Here is a 16,227-nt window from a genome sequence, read left to right as displayed (position 1 = left end):
AATTGATAATCATTAAATAGCTTTATTAATTATAAATCTAAATAAATAAAAAGAGGAAAAAATAAAAAGTAAATAAATAAATAGATTATAAAATACATATATTGTTTTTAGTTTTTGTTTGTTTTTTTTTTTTGTTATTCATATTTGTAATTAATTGATACGTTTGATAAATTAATATTAATAAATTATGAAAATAAATAAATTATACATAATTTTAAAAAATTACAAAAAAAAAAACTAAAACTAAACAAATTAACAAATAACACTTAAATTTGCAATATTTGTACTTTTTATGTCATGTTTCTTTCTTTTTCTTGGAAAGGCATAAATATTATTATTTAAATTTTTTTTTTTCATATGTACATATAAACTTTTTTGAAATATCATATAATTTATAAAGTACAGATATATTACCTTAAAGGTATTTTTTGGGTAAAAATACTTGTTATAATTTGTAAAATACGGATAAGTACATATTAAGTAAGCGGATAAAAAAATAAAAAGTACATACTTAAGCAACACGCCTAGAAACTGCTTCGTATCACATGCGGTGAATCACATAACAGCTGATGTGGCAGCTTTTGGTTAGAGACATGACGTGGCTTCTTGGAATTTTGTTAACATTGGTTTTTGTTCCTTTTTATGGAAATTTGATTGTTGTTTTTCTTTCCTAAGAAAATAATAATAATAATAAACGAATATTTATGAAAATTGGGGAATTGAAGATCGCCGACCATCGATTCGGCGGCTAACCAAGTGAAAACGCCAGCAGCAGGTAAGCACCTCTTCCCTCTCTGTCAGCTCTCTGTTTTTTTTTTTTAATTATTTATTTATTTATTTTTAAAAAAATTACTAGATCGATTGGTGTTCATATTTACTGCGGCAAATTTACCATGTTCTTCATTTTATTTTTATTTTTTCAAAATATATTCGTTTTATTATTTGAATGACCCCTGTAGTGTGTTTTTTAAATACCCAATGGAGTTTGCGTGAATGCATCATTTAGTAAAGCTTCTTTCTTTGATTTCTATAATGCAAATTAAGGTTTTTATTTTTATTTTTTTCCTTAATTTTTAATGTTTCTCCTTATTGTTATTAGTGTGAATATTCTACGCTCAGATGTTCAACTTTGACTTGCGAGGTTTTGCCATTTAGAATTGAATCCAACGGCTTCGTTATTGGCAATGTATATGTTGCCTGAATGATACCTACTGGTCGATGAGATTTGCTGCATTTTCCATTTCACCTTTGTGTTTTATCATTGCTTTTTTGTGTGTTTTTTATGTGATGGGTATTTACTCACGCTTTGCCTTGGTACTGGCTGAATGTAATATTGGTTCACTGCAGGTCATATAGGGGGAGAAAGAGGATCCGAGTAGTTATTCTATATGAAGGCGCTTATTCTCGTTGGAGGGTTCGGGACGCGGCTGAGGCCATTGACCCTCAGCGCCCCCAAGCCACTGGTTGAATTTGCCAACAAACCCATGATCCTGCATCAGGTATTAATTTGAAATATGAAAAAATATTTTGTTTGTTTTTCTGCATTTGGTTTTTCAGGTGTTATTGGCTTTGGTTCTAATTATGTTTTTCGTTGTATTGATTTTTATGTGCCTTCATAAAAGGAATGGTCTATGTAAACAATTTAGTCATGCAATTTACAAAGAATGAAACACAGAAACGTAATTGGAAAGATTGTTCTACTTTGTAATTATAGTCATGCAATCAGTTCTATTTTACCTCTTTTAATTGATTATGAACCGTACATATATATGGATTTTTGTAACCAGATTGAAGCTCTCAAAGCTGTTGGAGTGACAGAAGTGGTGTTGGCTATCAGTTACCAACCAGAGGTAAAATGACAAGCCATAAGCTGCAAAACTTTTATACGGATTTCTTTGTTGCGGCAGAATTTTAAGTGCAGAGATCATATGATGAAACAATCTGCCAACCCTTTGCTTGTCTTTCAGGTTATGCTTAATTTTTTGAAAGAGTTTGAGAAAAAGCTTGAAATCAAGATCACCTGCTCACAGGAGACAGAACCACTGGGTACAGCAGGTCCCTTAGCTTTAGCTAGGGATAAATTGATAGATGGCTCTGGTGAGGCCTTCTTTGTCCTTAATAGTGATGTAATTAGTGAGTACCCGCTAAAGGATATGATTGAATTTCATAAAAGCCATGGAGGGGAAGCTTCCATTATCGTGACAAAGGTGACTTATGAACACCCTTTTAGAACTATTTGATTGTTCTGTGTCTTTTTCCATACTTGAGAAGGAAATGATCTTTTTTTATTTCTCTTTCTGTTAAAAGGTTGATGAGCCATCGAAATATGGAGTTGTTGTTATGGATGAAACTACAGGGAAAGTTCAAAATTTTGTAGAAAAGCCAAAGATATTTGTTGGAAACAAGATCAATGCTGGGATTTACTTGTTGAACCCATCTGTTCTTGATCGGATTGAACTGAAGCCAACCTCAATCGAGAAAGAGGTTTTCCCTAAAATTGCTGCTGAGAAAAAGTTGTATGCTATGGTACTGCCTGGGTTTTGGATGGACATTGGACAGCCCAAGGACTATATAACGGGTCTGAGACTATATCTTGATTCCCTGCGAAAAAAATCATCGTCTAAGTTGGCCACTGGCTCAAACATTATTGGGAATGTTCTAGTGGATGAGACTGCCTTGATTGGAGATGAATGTCTGATTGGACCGGATGTAGCTGTTGGTCCAGGATGTGTAATCGAGTCAGGGGTTAGGCTCTCGCATTGTACTGTAATGCGTGGCGTTCGTATAAAGAAGCATGCTTGCATCTCTTATAGCATCCTAGGATGGCATTCCAGTGTCGGAAGATGGGCTCGGATAGAGAATATGACAATCTTAGGAGAAGATGTTCATGTAGGTGATGAAGTTTATAGCAATGGGGGTGTTATCCTGCCTCACAAGGAGATTAAATCAAGCATTTTGAAGCCAGAGATTGTCATGTAACGATCGTTTTAGTAGCATTTACATTGCTTCATGTTTCTAAAATTTTAATATTTTACTTGTTTATTATGTTGCTCCCTGATAAAACGATGATCCAGTTCAATTCACTTTAGGTGATGCTTGGTGCTTGAATACAAGTTAATTGTACTAATTACTTGCAAGGAAAGTTAAATCATAGTTTCATATATTTGGTACGTGATTGCAATTTGTAGGGAAGTGTTTTGAAGATAACCTAACAGGATTAATGATGCATGGGAATGCGAAAAACTGACCGTACATGCTCCTACCCCACATGTACGACCACATATGTTGCAACTGAAACGGAATCTAAAACTTAAGAACAGAAAATAGCGACCGCATGATACAGAAACAATTGCATTTACAATGAGAATTAATGGATACCGTAGTGTACATTTGTTTTGACATTGAAAGAAGAAGAGTCTAAACTGAGTTTAATAAGATCCAAAACATCACATGGGATGACATCGAAATAAGAGCCCAAGTGATAAATGCCAAAGCTACAGAGACCTGATACTTGGTACAAGGGAGATGATAAGAATGCAAGGCGCAGAAATTCATATCCTTTGCATAAAGAACCACAATCCCTGCTGATGAGCTTGCAGCTGCCAGTGATAGAGTAGCTGTAACCTGCGAAAAATTTCAGATAATTTTCAGTGCACACCCAAAAGAAAAGAGGGGGGGGGGGGGGGGCGAAAAAAAGGTCATTTAGATATATCTACAATGCCTGGATAAAAAACAACTACAGTTTCTTCCACCCAAATCAATCCTAGTTCACAACCAGTAACACATTGTTCAGCTACTAATTTGCCCCTAAAAGGAATATCAGCAAGTTACAGAAGACATCAACCTCAAACAGGAAATAGCAGCAACAGCACAGAGATGCCGCTTATCAACAATCACATGCTGATTTGTTTAAGCATACTATGTTACTTTGTTAATCATAAATTGCAAGGTTCACAATTCCGATCACATACAACATACTGGTGTTTTATGGCCGTTATTTCGCAAAACTAGTTCATTAATAAGCTACTGAAATCGTGAAGATGGGAGGTGTATTGATAAACATGAAAATCTATGATATGTCAATTAAATAACTACTGAAAGATAAGATAATTGTCCCAAAGTTTTATTTTTCAATTTAGCATAGAAGATCTTATGACTGGTGACAGTGCTTTCAGGCAGTTCAACCAAGATAAAGTAGTAGAGTATAAGAAAGAAGTAGCATACCCAATCTCCAACAACAAACAGACTAACTAGGATTGGATTTTGCAGGTCCCTCTTTCTCCTCAAAGCATAAACATCTAGACATGCAAGTCCAAAGCTCCACAAAACTTGAAGTCCCATTGATGCAATCAAATAGCTGAATCAAAGAAAAAGATTACCATCAAATTTTGTGCAGATAAATAATTCACAGTACTAGGTATTTGAATTTGCAGGGAATGCAGCGATTACATTAATCAACATTTACCTCTTAATATTAAACGCAAGAGTACATCAATAAATCTTTAATTAAAAAAATTACTTTTATCCAAAAATAGCATGTGTGTATATTATATACACATATACACACACACACCATTTTGGTCAAGACCGTCCTAACCATAGAAGGACTATATATATATATATATATATCTATATATATATCATGAGATTTAAAGGTTGCAAACGCTATATTCACATTAACACAACAAAAACTCATTAATGAAGATAATCCAATATAATGCCCCATGTTACACCTTTATTGAACTAAACAAACAGTTTTTCTATATACTTAGCATACCATAGTCAGAGACAGCTTTCTAACCACATTTTTAGGGAACAACAAAAATAGTACATTAGAAATATCAGCATTTAGCACCATGCTATATTTATTCTCGATAGGGTCATACATATATTTTGAACCAAGAAGGCAAGAATCAATCCCAACTCAATTTTTAAAATTACGACGACAGACAATTTCAATGGCTTATTCATAAAGCTGAACTTATATAGCGGAAACAAGAAGCTAATCCATGAAGTCTCAAGAACAAGGATCCCATAAAACACACAAATTCTATTATATTTGCTCTGTTATTTAAAACACCAATGCATGCATATAACTGACAATAACTAGTAAAATAAAAAATGCAAAACCTAAACCAGGATTTTAATTCATAAAACAATAATTGTAACTTATGGAGGTCTAAATAATTTTTGATAGACAAAGTATAGCAGGCCAAAAAATAACTGAATTTGAATCAATTAAATACAGTTGAACAAGGCTGATCCAATGGAAAAACACACCACCCAGGTAACCGATTCATACTTTCTTAACAAAATTAGTGAAAAATGCCCTAAAAAAAAAAAAGAATTAGATACAAAGAAACAATAACAATATAACTGCAGCTAAAGATACAAGCAAACACCATTACAGAATAAAAATTATTATTAAAAGAGAGAGAGAGAGAGAGAGAGAGAGAGAGAGAGAGAGTACCAGAAAGCAGTGTAAGTGGCGAAGCTAGTGGAGGAGACCATAACTCCAATGGAAGCTGCGGCACAAGAAAATTGGCCTAATCTCAGTAACAGCCCACTTACAGAACCTGGTCTACCCACCAACCCCTTCATTTTGTGTCCGTCTATCTTCCTCTACTCACTCTCTGAGCCCAAACACAGTGAACAACAAAATGGTCCCCAAAAAACTGAAACCCTAGATTTCAGAACCTACCCATCACAGCTCGTCTAAATTTCCATTTATGTAGGCACAGAAAAGACATCGAATTTTGATGAAATCCAAACAGAAGTAGAAAAGTCGAAGAAGATCTACGGTTTGGTTTTTCGACAATGAAGCCAATAATAATAATAATAACAACAATAATAATTGAGAAATCTTCAGCTTAAAGAAACACCACTGTACTTGGAATCTTTGGTATGTATTTGATTATTTCTTTAATTCGGACCAACAAATTTCTTTTTTTTTTTAAAAAAAAAAAATATGTAAGGAAAACGGAAAGTTTGGTAGACTGAATTAGCGGTTTTCCAGATTTGGTAATTAAAACCGATGAAAGGGTTATGTGTTGGGAAAATGACTTGGATAATTTCTCAACCAGCTTTGAAATCACTATATTTTCCAAAAACTTCTGGATTCGCCAAAATAAATTTGCTCCATCTACTCTGTATTTGATATTAATTTAGGAAAAAATAATAATAATTATAAATAAACAAAAATCAGTACAATAATTTGTTATTGATTTTCATTGCTGAAGAACCATTCATTTATAAATATATATATACATACATATATAATAATCATGATGCAATATTTAATATCCGGAATCTGAAAAATGAAAAGGGCAATATATATTCTTTAATACGTTTGGTGGACTACGGAGTAATTTATTATGTGATGTAATGTTGATATGGTGGAGCTGGCATTAATCACCACGTTATTACAGTGATTTGTAAATTTGACTTGCATGTGACAATTTAAAATATCATCATTGTTTCAAAATAAATAAATGTGTCAATCTTGACATAACCTAATCTAAATAATATCTTCTGTTTTTGTTTTTATTTTTTATTTTATCACTGAATTCAATACCTCATATTTAAATAAGTTGGTGATAAAATAATAACAGTAAATTACATAATTTCCGACTTTTTTTAGTATTCTATTTACCAAAAACAACTCTTTTTCAATTTTCTTTCGCATACGCCTTTCACTTGCTCAAATTTTAAAGGAGGATTTCTAGTCCGTTTTGGATTCAATATAATTTTATTAATTATTTATATTTTTATCCATATTTAAAATTATTATTAAAAATAATTATTAACTAAATTTATTTAAATAATTTTTTTATACAATTTTTTTTTTAAATAATACGTTATATCTTTATTTTAGATTCCATTATAAATTAGAATTGCAGCTACAATAGTTATTTATAAATTAATCAAAAAAATGATATAGTAAAATGTATTTATTTTTTTTTATTTTATTTTATGATAATTATTTTAGTATGGATTTTTTTTTTCTATCGCTTACCAACAACAGGTGGAAATAACATTTTTATATTTAATTCTGATATATTAAAATTTATCTTTTATTTGATAGTTTAAAATTGAATATTTTTTAATTATTCAGAAGCGTTCATTCGAACATTATTAACATATTTGGTATTTATCTGTCGAACATTATATATGTATATATAGATATTAAATATCGTACATTATGAAATATGTCAATTTTTTTTTTTTAATTATTGAAGGTTTACATCTAATTGAATGTAAAATATATGCAGGATGAAAAGATATAGATAATGGAAGTATTTGATAAGAATGTGTTGGTGACTATGCCAATACATTTACAACAAACAGGGTAATCATTTTAAAGCTACACAAAAATTTACAACCTAGCATCTAAAATTGTACCCATGTAGAGTTATATGTTCAGAAATATACAACTAAACAAAATGACAACTTTCAGAAATTTCAACTTAACATTTGAAAATTTGAACAGAAGTTTATGACTAAATGCTTCAAAATAATAAGTTATAATTTTGAAGATGTTCAGAAATATACAATTGAATAGCTTTAATATGTTCAGAAGTTTACAACTGAACATTTTTAGTTATAAAAAATTTTATGATCGAATCATTTAAAAATATACTTCACAAAAAAATTACGAAATTGTTGGATTAAAAAAATTTAATATTCCAAATATGTTCATAAGTTATGTCAATCCCAGTCGCCAGCTATTCTCCATTGTTCTTGATGGTTGGTTTTTTCCTTTCAAATAAATAACACGTCATGCCATTGAAAAATGATTAAAAAAAATAAAAAAATAAAGAAGATGAAAACCAACCCAAATTCAAAACAAGAAAAAAGAAGAGAAGAATAGTCTAGTAAAATTAATTTTTATGGGATCATATATAGTCAATTTAGAATTGTTAAAAAAATTTATTTGTAAAAGATTGCAATTTTGGAATGGTATGATTAGATATTTTAGAAATAAATAATATTGTATTAAGTAACTTTATAATTTTTATACATTTAAACGGTAGTATATAAAGAATGAAACTGTAAAAAATTATTTTAGAATTGTTAAAAGATAATGGTAAACAAGCAAATATACCCTCAACATAAAATATTAAACCAAAAAATTCAATGTGTAATAACTTACCCATATTATAATGATAATAATCAGCATACCATTTAAAGTTTCGTATTAAAGACAACATTTATTATGCATTTCGGTGTTGCAAGAGTTGGAAGTTGGAACTTTGGTCGAAGATCACCATAAAAAAAAATTTTCCCTTGTAAAAAGAAAATGGAGGAAATTGAAACCAAAAAATAAACAATATTCAATTTTTTGTAATTCAGTTTTCTGAAAATAAATTTTCTTGGGATTCTTTTTATCGTATTTGATTAATTATGGAATAAAATAAAATTTACAAATAATTAAATAAATTTATATACTAAAATTAAAGGATAAAGTTATAATTAAAAAAATACATAATATTAGTTTATTAGGGAATTTTAAAATGACACATTTTTAATAGGATCCACTTTCCCTATTAATTTTCTACACTACGAGATTTATTTTCCACTGAGATCCACAAATGTTTAGAGAAAATTTCACTTTCCTATAGAATTTTAAATTCTCACTAATTTTATTACTATCCAAATACCCCATTAGAAAAAAATAATACATTTGTAATATAGGGGGAAAAAAAAAAATACAATATTTCAAAGTTCATCATGCATAGCTCTTTCCAATGGAACTTCCACCTTATGAACCGCATTCTCAAGAATCTGCGCAGGATTTACACCATTTTCAACAGGTCTACGTCCAAAATCTGCTTGTCGGACACCAGCCTTAAAGGCAGCCGTGACAGTCCTCTGCAATCTTAGTATACCGATGCGCTTCGAAACAACATAAAGAACAGCACAAGCGAACAAGAAAAATCCAACTGCAAGTATGATCCTGTAAGCAAGAATTCCATCATTAGATTCAGCAGATGTGCATATATTAGTACAGACAGAAAGGAAATCCTTCCTTTCTTATACCTATCCATGACATCTTGTCGTTGCATCGTGGAGAGTAGGTTTCTGGTTCGCATCAACAACGAGCGGTGGCCCTTGTATTCACTTTCAGCCTTCTTTAAAACTCCTGTTGATTCGTCTGTGAATCCAAAGATAAAAACACACATCCACTATTAGGACACAAAGTCTAGACCCACACCATGCTCAAGTCTCGAAAACAAATGGAAAAATGAGTCTCATACGTCATCTGCAAACACACCAATACATGACTTATGTACCAACGCAGTAATTATGGAGTTCCAGCTCTTTGAGGTCATATACAATATTTTAAACTGTCTCAATTTGGTACCACTAAATGCACGCATTAAAGATCAATAGGTTCTTAAATTGTAGATAAAGAAAAAATTGGGTTAGAGGACTTAAAAAGGTCCATCAGTAACATCTTCAGCAGTACAGAAACCTTTTTACAGAGTATTGTCAGCGAATTATGAGAGGAAGACAGGACACCATTATCCAGCTTTCCCTTGCACATGCCCCACATAACCAGTCGACAGAACTGCCATCAGACAATGATCATAGACCAAGAACTAATTATAAAAGCCTTGGTGGTTTGAAGTTGACCTCCATAGCCAAACTGCAATCCACCTGTCTTGAAACACAGCAAACTCCATACTTCCATCACCATACCACAACCTATAATACATCAAAGCTGGGTGCAGAAACCCATCTCCCATGGTGACCACTAACACCCTACTTTTAATAGATTAGATAAAACGGTATCCTCTGTCATGGCCCTTCATTGAATTAGAACTTGAAGTTGTTTATTACTTGTTGTGCCAGTTGCATTATCCTAAAAGAAAGCCACTAGCAGGACAATATATTTTGGCATTCTGATGTTGTCATCCAGAAAATTAATTTTCTTGGAATTGAATGGAAGCATCTAAATTTTCACAGCTTATGTTAAATCAAACACAGTGGTTGATTGCTTAAGCAGAAGAGTGAAACGAAAAGGTTAAGAAAACTGGTGAGGTGTTAAAATCACAGTGTTTGTTGTGAAAAAAGAGAGGAAAGATAGGAAATAATCTTAACTAATTGAGGTAATATTTTAAGTGCAACTACATTCTAAACAAAAGCCAAATCTTTCCCTTAACAAAGAAATGGTGAAGATTCTGCTGCTTACATATATCAATATAAATTAATAGTTTAATCTTTTCTTCCTTGAGAGTACAATAAACAATTTACCAAGGAAGAAAAAGAGAGATCAATAAGCTTGATGGTATATTGAAGGTTGTTTTGGTAAGACAATAGATTTTCATTATTCTATAATCCCTTGAATACCTCACTTCAGATTTATTGCTCTTTTATTCTGTGTGCTCAAAACTTTCACTTGTCTAACTATGGAAATGTACCATATAGGAAAGCCAGACCAAGTACATCCCAAAAGAACAGACAAGATTAAAAAACCAAAAACAAAACAAACTACATGTCACCAAAAATGGGGCGCAGAACAAAGAGTATTTCATATCTCTATCGTAGGGAAAGATTTTAAACAACATCCAGGAATGACTATAACTTACCAAAAGTCATGAGTGTGCTTGCGCTTCTTTCCACTTCCTACATGAACAAACGAATTTAAGGAGAAAATTCAGTTCAGCCAAGTAATAACAATATAATTTCATAAAAAATATGTGGTAAAATAAGCAAATAAGAAAAGAGGGAAAATAAATACAGTTGCTAACCTGAACCATCAGTTGACGTGTACGTCGAAGGCTCTCTGTGATGCTTTCTGCAGCGGATGTCATACCAGCCTTTGTCCTGAAAAACAATCATGACAGATTTAAAGCAAAATTCAGCAAAATGTAGGAAAAAATATTCAACAAAGAATTCCCAGAGTTAAAAGAATGCACAAAATCTGTGGACTGGATGGAGCATAAATGAATGTCATTTGCAAAAGGTAAGAGGAACAACATACTGTAAGTTTCGTCTGCGAATTGTGGACTCTCCTCCACCACCAAGAAGAAGTTCTCTCTGCACTTACAACAGTCATGCTAAATCACAGTTTCACTCCAAAATTTATGGTCAAAATTATCTAATATTAAATTACAATTTTTAATCAGAAAACTTATTCTAAAGAACATCATGTATATATAATGCATACATGATAAACCTCTTAAGCTTCTTTGTAAGAAGGAAAGGTAGAACATAACTAAGTATGCGTCAAAATTGGAGGGCAGTATTTGCAGGAAAATGATTGCTATGGGGATTACATGAATAAGCAAGATAACATTTATGAGGTAATTTCTAAAAAAATAAACTGCCTAAACATTTGCCAAAAGAGAAGACTATTACCTCTTCCTGAGCAGCTTTCCTCATGTTAGCCTTTGCTTGTAAATTGGCATTCCTTAGACTCAACCTCAAACTAATCAAGATTACAAAACAATTGGTAAAAGCATAACCAAGAAAAAAATGTTAAAAAAAAAAGGGGGGGAGGCATATATCTGTAACATAAAAAAGAGACTGCAAATATGTTTGTTTTCTAATTTGGTAACTAAAAGAAAAATAATAAACAATTAATAAATATGTTCTGTTTTTGGTGCCTAAGACAATAAAATTAATCAACAATAAAAAATTTTACTTAATTAATCTCAATTTATTCTTTTAAGTAGATTTCCACAATTTCTTTTTCTTTCTTTGTATTCCTGCAGAACTATTCTACTCACTTTCATCCATTTCCAGGCAAATAAACAATGTGAGAGAGGGAGTGTTACCTTTGGGATTGGTTTTTCCAAGACTCAAGCAACGACTTAGCAGATTTGGCCTGTTCGTCAGTGGGCAACTGTGGGGCAAGTAGATCAAGCTTAAACTGCAAAGAATTAAGCAAAGCCAAGCCATCTTGTGCAAGACCATTCATTCTAGGTAGTGAATCTTTCTTCTCCACCCCAACAGATTTTGCATAACCCTCTATTGCCTTTATTTGCTCCACCACCTTAGAGTAAGTCTCATCCCACTCCTTCTTTGCCTTCTCTACCTCTTCCACTACCTTATCCATCCAGTCCAAGGCAGAGTCAAGGCTTAATTAGGGTCTTTTTGCAGTGCTGCAGTTGGATGTTGGAAGTGAAAATGCTTTCAATTCAAATGTTGTTTCCAAGAAGCAAAACCCTGCTTTTTTGACAAATAAAGAAAAATAAAAAAGTAAAAAATAAAATCACATTGAACCCATCATCATTGCAAACTGTTTACGGAAGTCTATTGATAGCAAATTTAATAATGATAACAAAACAATAACCCAAATCCACGAATTTTAAAACCCAAATCATTAAATCCATAAAAAAGTTAAAACATCACCAAAAGAAAAAAAAAAATTAATCAAACAAGCAAAGAAATGATGCAGTCCAACAGAATATATCAATACCCAATTGGAAAAACAAAATGAAAAACGACAATTTGTAAAAATGCCAATACCTGGGTAAGAAAAAACCAATCTTTTTTTTTTCTTTTAGTCAAAAAAAAGAACCGATCTTGAACGGTGATATCCTATGAAATCTTGAATCAACAGGGCGTATAATGGAGAAGAGAGAGACAGAAAACACCAAAAATATCGGGCATAACAGCCTAACAAGAATTGTTCTTGCCTGAGTGTTGACGAGCTTTAGCAAATACAGAAGTAAACGCTTCAATTTCTTTCAACGTTACCAATATCCAATCTGAAGTCCTCCGTTGCAATTTTGGGCAATCTGAAATACTAATCAATCCTCTCTCTCTCAAATTTATAGGCACAGCTCCACTTTTCCAAGAGTCCGACACCAAGTTGAAAAAAGAAAACTTAATCATGAAAAATGAGATTTATAACTTAACCCAAAGCCATAATCAAAGATCTGGGTTGGCTTTTGTTACCCAAAGGTTAGTTTTGGTTTTCCAAAGGTTGGTTGGGAGGCTTTCATGTCTCTAACTCTGTTTTTATTTTTATTTTTATTTTTATTTTTCCCGTGGGAAGAAAGAGAAGAGGTGTTTAGATTGTTTGCTGATGAGTAGTCCAAATGGCATAAAATAAATGGAAGGAGTATCTAAAGGCTTAGTACTCCGAGAGTATTATAATTTTTCTCCCTCTACATTTTATCGTTACGTTATTCTCACAAAAGTAATTTGCAAATTTTTTAGTATCTATATATATATATATATATATGTATACTCTGTCTTAAAATTGTAATGATCAGATTCCGCAGTGTTTTTAGTTTGCTTATGAAAATGCCGAAGGATTACATAACAGAGAAAAAGGGAAGGAAAATTTGGCATCATAAGAATTATTAGTGTTTTTTATTTTTTTTATACACACACACACACACACATCATATAAATGATTTATACTTAGAAACAAAATCAATAATATATTCTGTCATTCTATTTTCTTATTTGTAATTATAGTCAACAGTGAAACTTTCCAATGGCGGAATCAATTCGGTTCTTCAAGTTGAATACTGGGGCTAAAATTCCTTCCATTGGGTTGGGGACTTGGAATGTCGATCCTGATTACATTGAAAACGCCATCACTACTGCCATTAAGGTATAATCGTCTATGTTTGTAAGTGTTTTTATCTTAATTTTTTTTTAATACAGTGTTACATGAATATAGTCCGTAAAATATGCCAGTGCAGGTGGGATACAGGCATTTTGATTGTGCTCAAATGTATGGCAATGAGAAGAAGGTAACTCTAATTCCCCTCTATAAATAATCCAAAATTTGGAAGATTTATGAGGAAGCTTAATTTGCTAGTTGCTACTAATATGTTTTAGTTTGTACTGCCTTTAAGAAATTATTAAAGAATGAAAATTTATGAGGAAGCTTAATTTGCTAGTTGCTACTAATATGTAAATGCATTTTAACACTTTTTGTATGCTGATGAATGACGCATAATTTGTTTTAGATCCATTGGCCAGTCAGTGTGAAAAAAGGGCCTATAGTAAGGTTTCAGCCTGAAGACCTTACCCAACATGACATACCAGGTACATGGAAAGCAATGGAGGAACTTTATGACTCTGGCAAGGTTCGGACTATCGGAGTTAGCAATTTCTCTTCCAAAAAACTTGGAGACTTGTTAGATGTGGCACGGGTACCTCCAGCTGTTAATCAAGTGGAATGCCACCCTATATGGCAGCAGAAAAAGCTTCATGCATTTTGTAAATCTAAGGGTTCACTTATCTGTAAGTGTAATAGTGAAAAACTTGAGTTGCATTGTAAACTTGCAGTGATGAACTAGACCAGTGGCAAGTGTTCAAAAATGGTTCAAGCTGAGTTTCTATTGCTTTACATAACACACCAGAAGTTTATTATTACCATTTCAGGGCTATTCGCCATTGGGATCCCAAAATTTGGAAGCTAAGGCTCAGGTCTTAAACAATCCAGTTTTAACCTTGGCAGCAAGGGAATTGTGCAAGACTCCTGCACAAGTTTCTCTTCGTTGGGGCCTACCAAGGGGTCACAGTATACTTCCTAAGAGCACAATTGAGGCTGAGATTAAGGAGAATTTCGATATCTTTGATTGGTCTATACCTGAAAACTTGTTTGCCAAATTTGCTGAAATTAAGCAGGCAAGTTTCTTCTTTCATTTATTTTTCACTTCATCAAACTTCAAACAATTCTAATTCCAGATACGCTTAAATTACTCAAGCGTCTATCTGGATTTTACAATTATAAAAAGTTATTGCTTTCTTATGGAATTTATTATATGGTGATGGGCTCTTCTTCCACTTCATAAAAATTTGATACAGCCAAATTGGTTTTCAAGTGAAGTCTTTATATTCTTTTGAATGATTTTATGATCCTTTGCTGGTGTGCAGGAGAGGCTAATTAAGGGTACTATGTTTGTCCACGAGACTCTGGGTGCCTACAAAACCATTGAAGAGCTATGGGATGGTGAGTTGTGAGCATTTAGCTTGTTCATGAACCAATTACCAATAACTTTACCATGTGCTTTTTACACCAGATTGGAACAGTCTGGCAGATTGATATTTAGATTATACTTTCTTTGTTTAGTCAAAAATATATATATATATATATATATATTTTTCTTTATAGTTTTTCCCCTTCTCCCTCTCCATCCTTTGATTGAGCTGGGAGTGTGAAAAACATAACAATTGTAATTGTTTTTTTGGAACTCTCATTCCCAGCTGTGGAAATCTCTATATCAGTGGAATGTGTTTCCAACCTAAACAAAGGTGTAAGCACGTCCCACGCCAAAGCTTACACATTTTTTAGGCTTGGAGATTGGCATTTCCTCGTCCGCTCAGTTCTTTAATACTATTGCTTCTCATTTTATTTCTGGTTAGAATTCCCTATTTGGGATTTTTGCGTTGTGGAATAAATCCTGGCCAGATAACTCCAACTAGTAGGAGTGATTTGTCATGTTGAGAATCATGCGGTGCATGTTGATATTGCAGAAATGATGACTTGAAAGGCAAGTTTTCAATATATAATTGGTGACATTTAGAATCAGTGTAATCTTTTAGCTTCTTTTTGTCTTGCTTGGAGGAATTAACGAGTCACGTTTTGGACATTTAGCACTTCAATGTTAATTTGATCATTCTAGTTATGCGAATGAGTTTTGCAAGGATCACTAAATTTTGTTTACTAAATGATGTAACAGTATACAATTAGTTGATAAGAAATTATATCTTAAATTTATGAAAAATGAATCAAATAAAATTCTACTACATTATTTGTTAAACCAAATTTAATTACCTTATGAGTATGAGAAAGGTGGATCCTATAGCCTTCATTTACTATTGATTCATAAGAATCGCTCAAAGAAAACAAAAATATATTTCAAGACGTTTTAATTATGCTTTCTCATTTCTATTCAGCTATGCTAGAATAATTAATCTATGGAACACAAACCAAAGTTGAAATGATTCTCCACAAACAATTCCCGTAGTATAATGACAATGGAGCTTTTTCCCAATTCTAGCATATCATATGCAGTTGATTCCCTCTTGACAGGCGTTACCTAAAGTAAAAATATAGAATTTCCATTATATGCAACAACGTCCGAATCTAAAACTCTATCCTTGATTTCCAGGTGGATCCAAGATAAAATCAAATAAATAAATAAATAAATAAATAAATGCTAAAATTCTTTGCTTAATTTCCAGGTGTTTCAAAAATAAAAATATTTGCAAGTAGTAAAAATCTAGGCAATAATGGTAAAGCAATCTTTA

General features: G+C 32.2%; 3 protein-coding genes and 1 pseudogene across 5 annotated transcripts; 2 read left to right on the top strand and 2 right to left on the bottom strand.

Moving 5' to 3' along the window:
• Nucleotides 1-618: 618 nt before the first annotated feature.
• Nucleotides 619-3,170, top strand: LOC107430789 (mannose-1-phosphate guanylyltransferase 1). Of its 2 annotated transcripts, none has more exons than XM_048464435.2 (5): nt 619-775; nt 1,348-1,499; nt 1,788-1,850; nt 1,968-2,207; nt 2,308-3,170. In XM_048464435.2, exons 2-5 carry the CDS (start codon nt 1,389-1,391, stop codon nt 2,977-2,979), a joined length of 1,086 nt encoding a protein of 361 aa, XP_048320392.1. In that variant the 5' UTR covers nt 619-775; nt 1,348-1,388; the 3' UTR covers nt 2,980-3,170. The 2 variants fall into 2 exon arrangements, with proteins under 2 accessions (XP_048320392.1, XP_048320393.1); XM_048464436.2 differs by lacking the exon at nt 619-775 and adding an exon at nt 921-1,044.
• Nucleotides 3,171-3,338: 168 nt separating this feature from the next.
• LOC107430796 (CASP-like protein 5B2) lies at nt 3,339-6,264 on the bottom strand. The gene is made up of 3 exons (XM_016041659.4): nt 5,471-6,264; nt 4,225-4,357; nt 3,339-3,624 (listed from the first exon to the last, which is right to left on the bottom strand). Exons 1-3 carry the CDS (start codon nt 5,599-5,601, stop codon nt 3,418-3,420), a joined length of 471 nt encoding a protein of 156 aa, XP_015897145.2. The 5' UTR covers nt 5,602-6,264; the 3' UTR covers nt 3,339-3,417.
• Nucleotides 6,265-8,472: 2,208 nt separating this feature from the next.
• Nucleotides 8,473-13,130, bottom strand: LOC107430797 (uncharacterized). 2 transcript variants are annotated; one of them, XM_048463878.2, is made up of 8 exons: nt 12,478-13,130; nt 11,784-12,174; nt 11,365-11,434; nt 10,988-11,043; nt 10,755-10,830; nt 10,593-10,629; nt 9,040-9,154; nt 8,473-8,956 (listed from the first exon to the last, which is right to left on the bottom strand). In XM_048463878.2, exons 2-8 carry the CDS (start codon nt 12,062-12,064, stop codon nt 8,719-8,721), a joined length of 873 nt encoding a protein of 290 aa, XP_048319835.1. In that variant the 5' UTR covers nt 12,065-12,174; nt 12,478-13,130; the 3' UTR covers nt 8,473-8,718. The 2 variants fall into 2 exon arrangements, with proteins under 2 accessions (XP_048319835.1, XP_048319834.1); XM_048463877.2 differs by having other exon boundaries at nt 12,648-13,129.
• Nucleotides 13,131-13,370: 240 nt separating this feature from the next.
• LOC107430808 (NADPH-dependent aldo-keto reductase, chloroplastic-like) lies at nt 13,371-15,608 on the top strand (annotated as a pseudogene).
• The last annotated feature ends 619 nt before the right edge of the window (nt 15,609-16,227 follow it).

This window comes from Ziziphus jujuba, chromosome 6 (genome assembly GCF_031755915.1).
Source record: "Ziziphus jujuba cultivar Dongzao chromosome 6, ASM3175591v1".
NCBI lineage: Eukaryota > Viridiplantae > Streptophyta > Magnoliopsida > Rosales > Rhamnaceae > Ziziphus > Ziziphus jujuba.
Note: the sequence above shows the minus strand (reverse complement) of the source record. Positions and strands in the feature narration are given on the sequence as shown.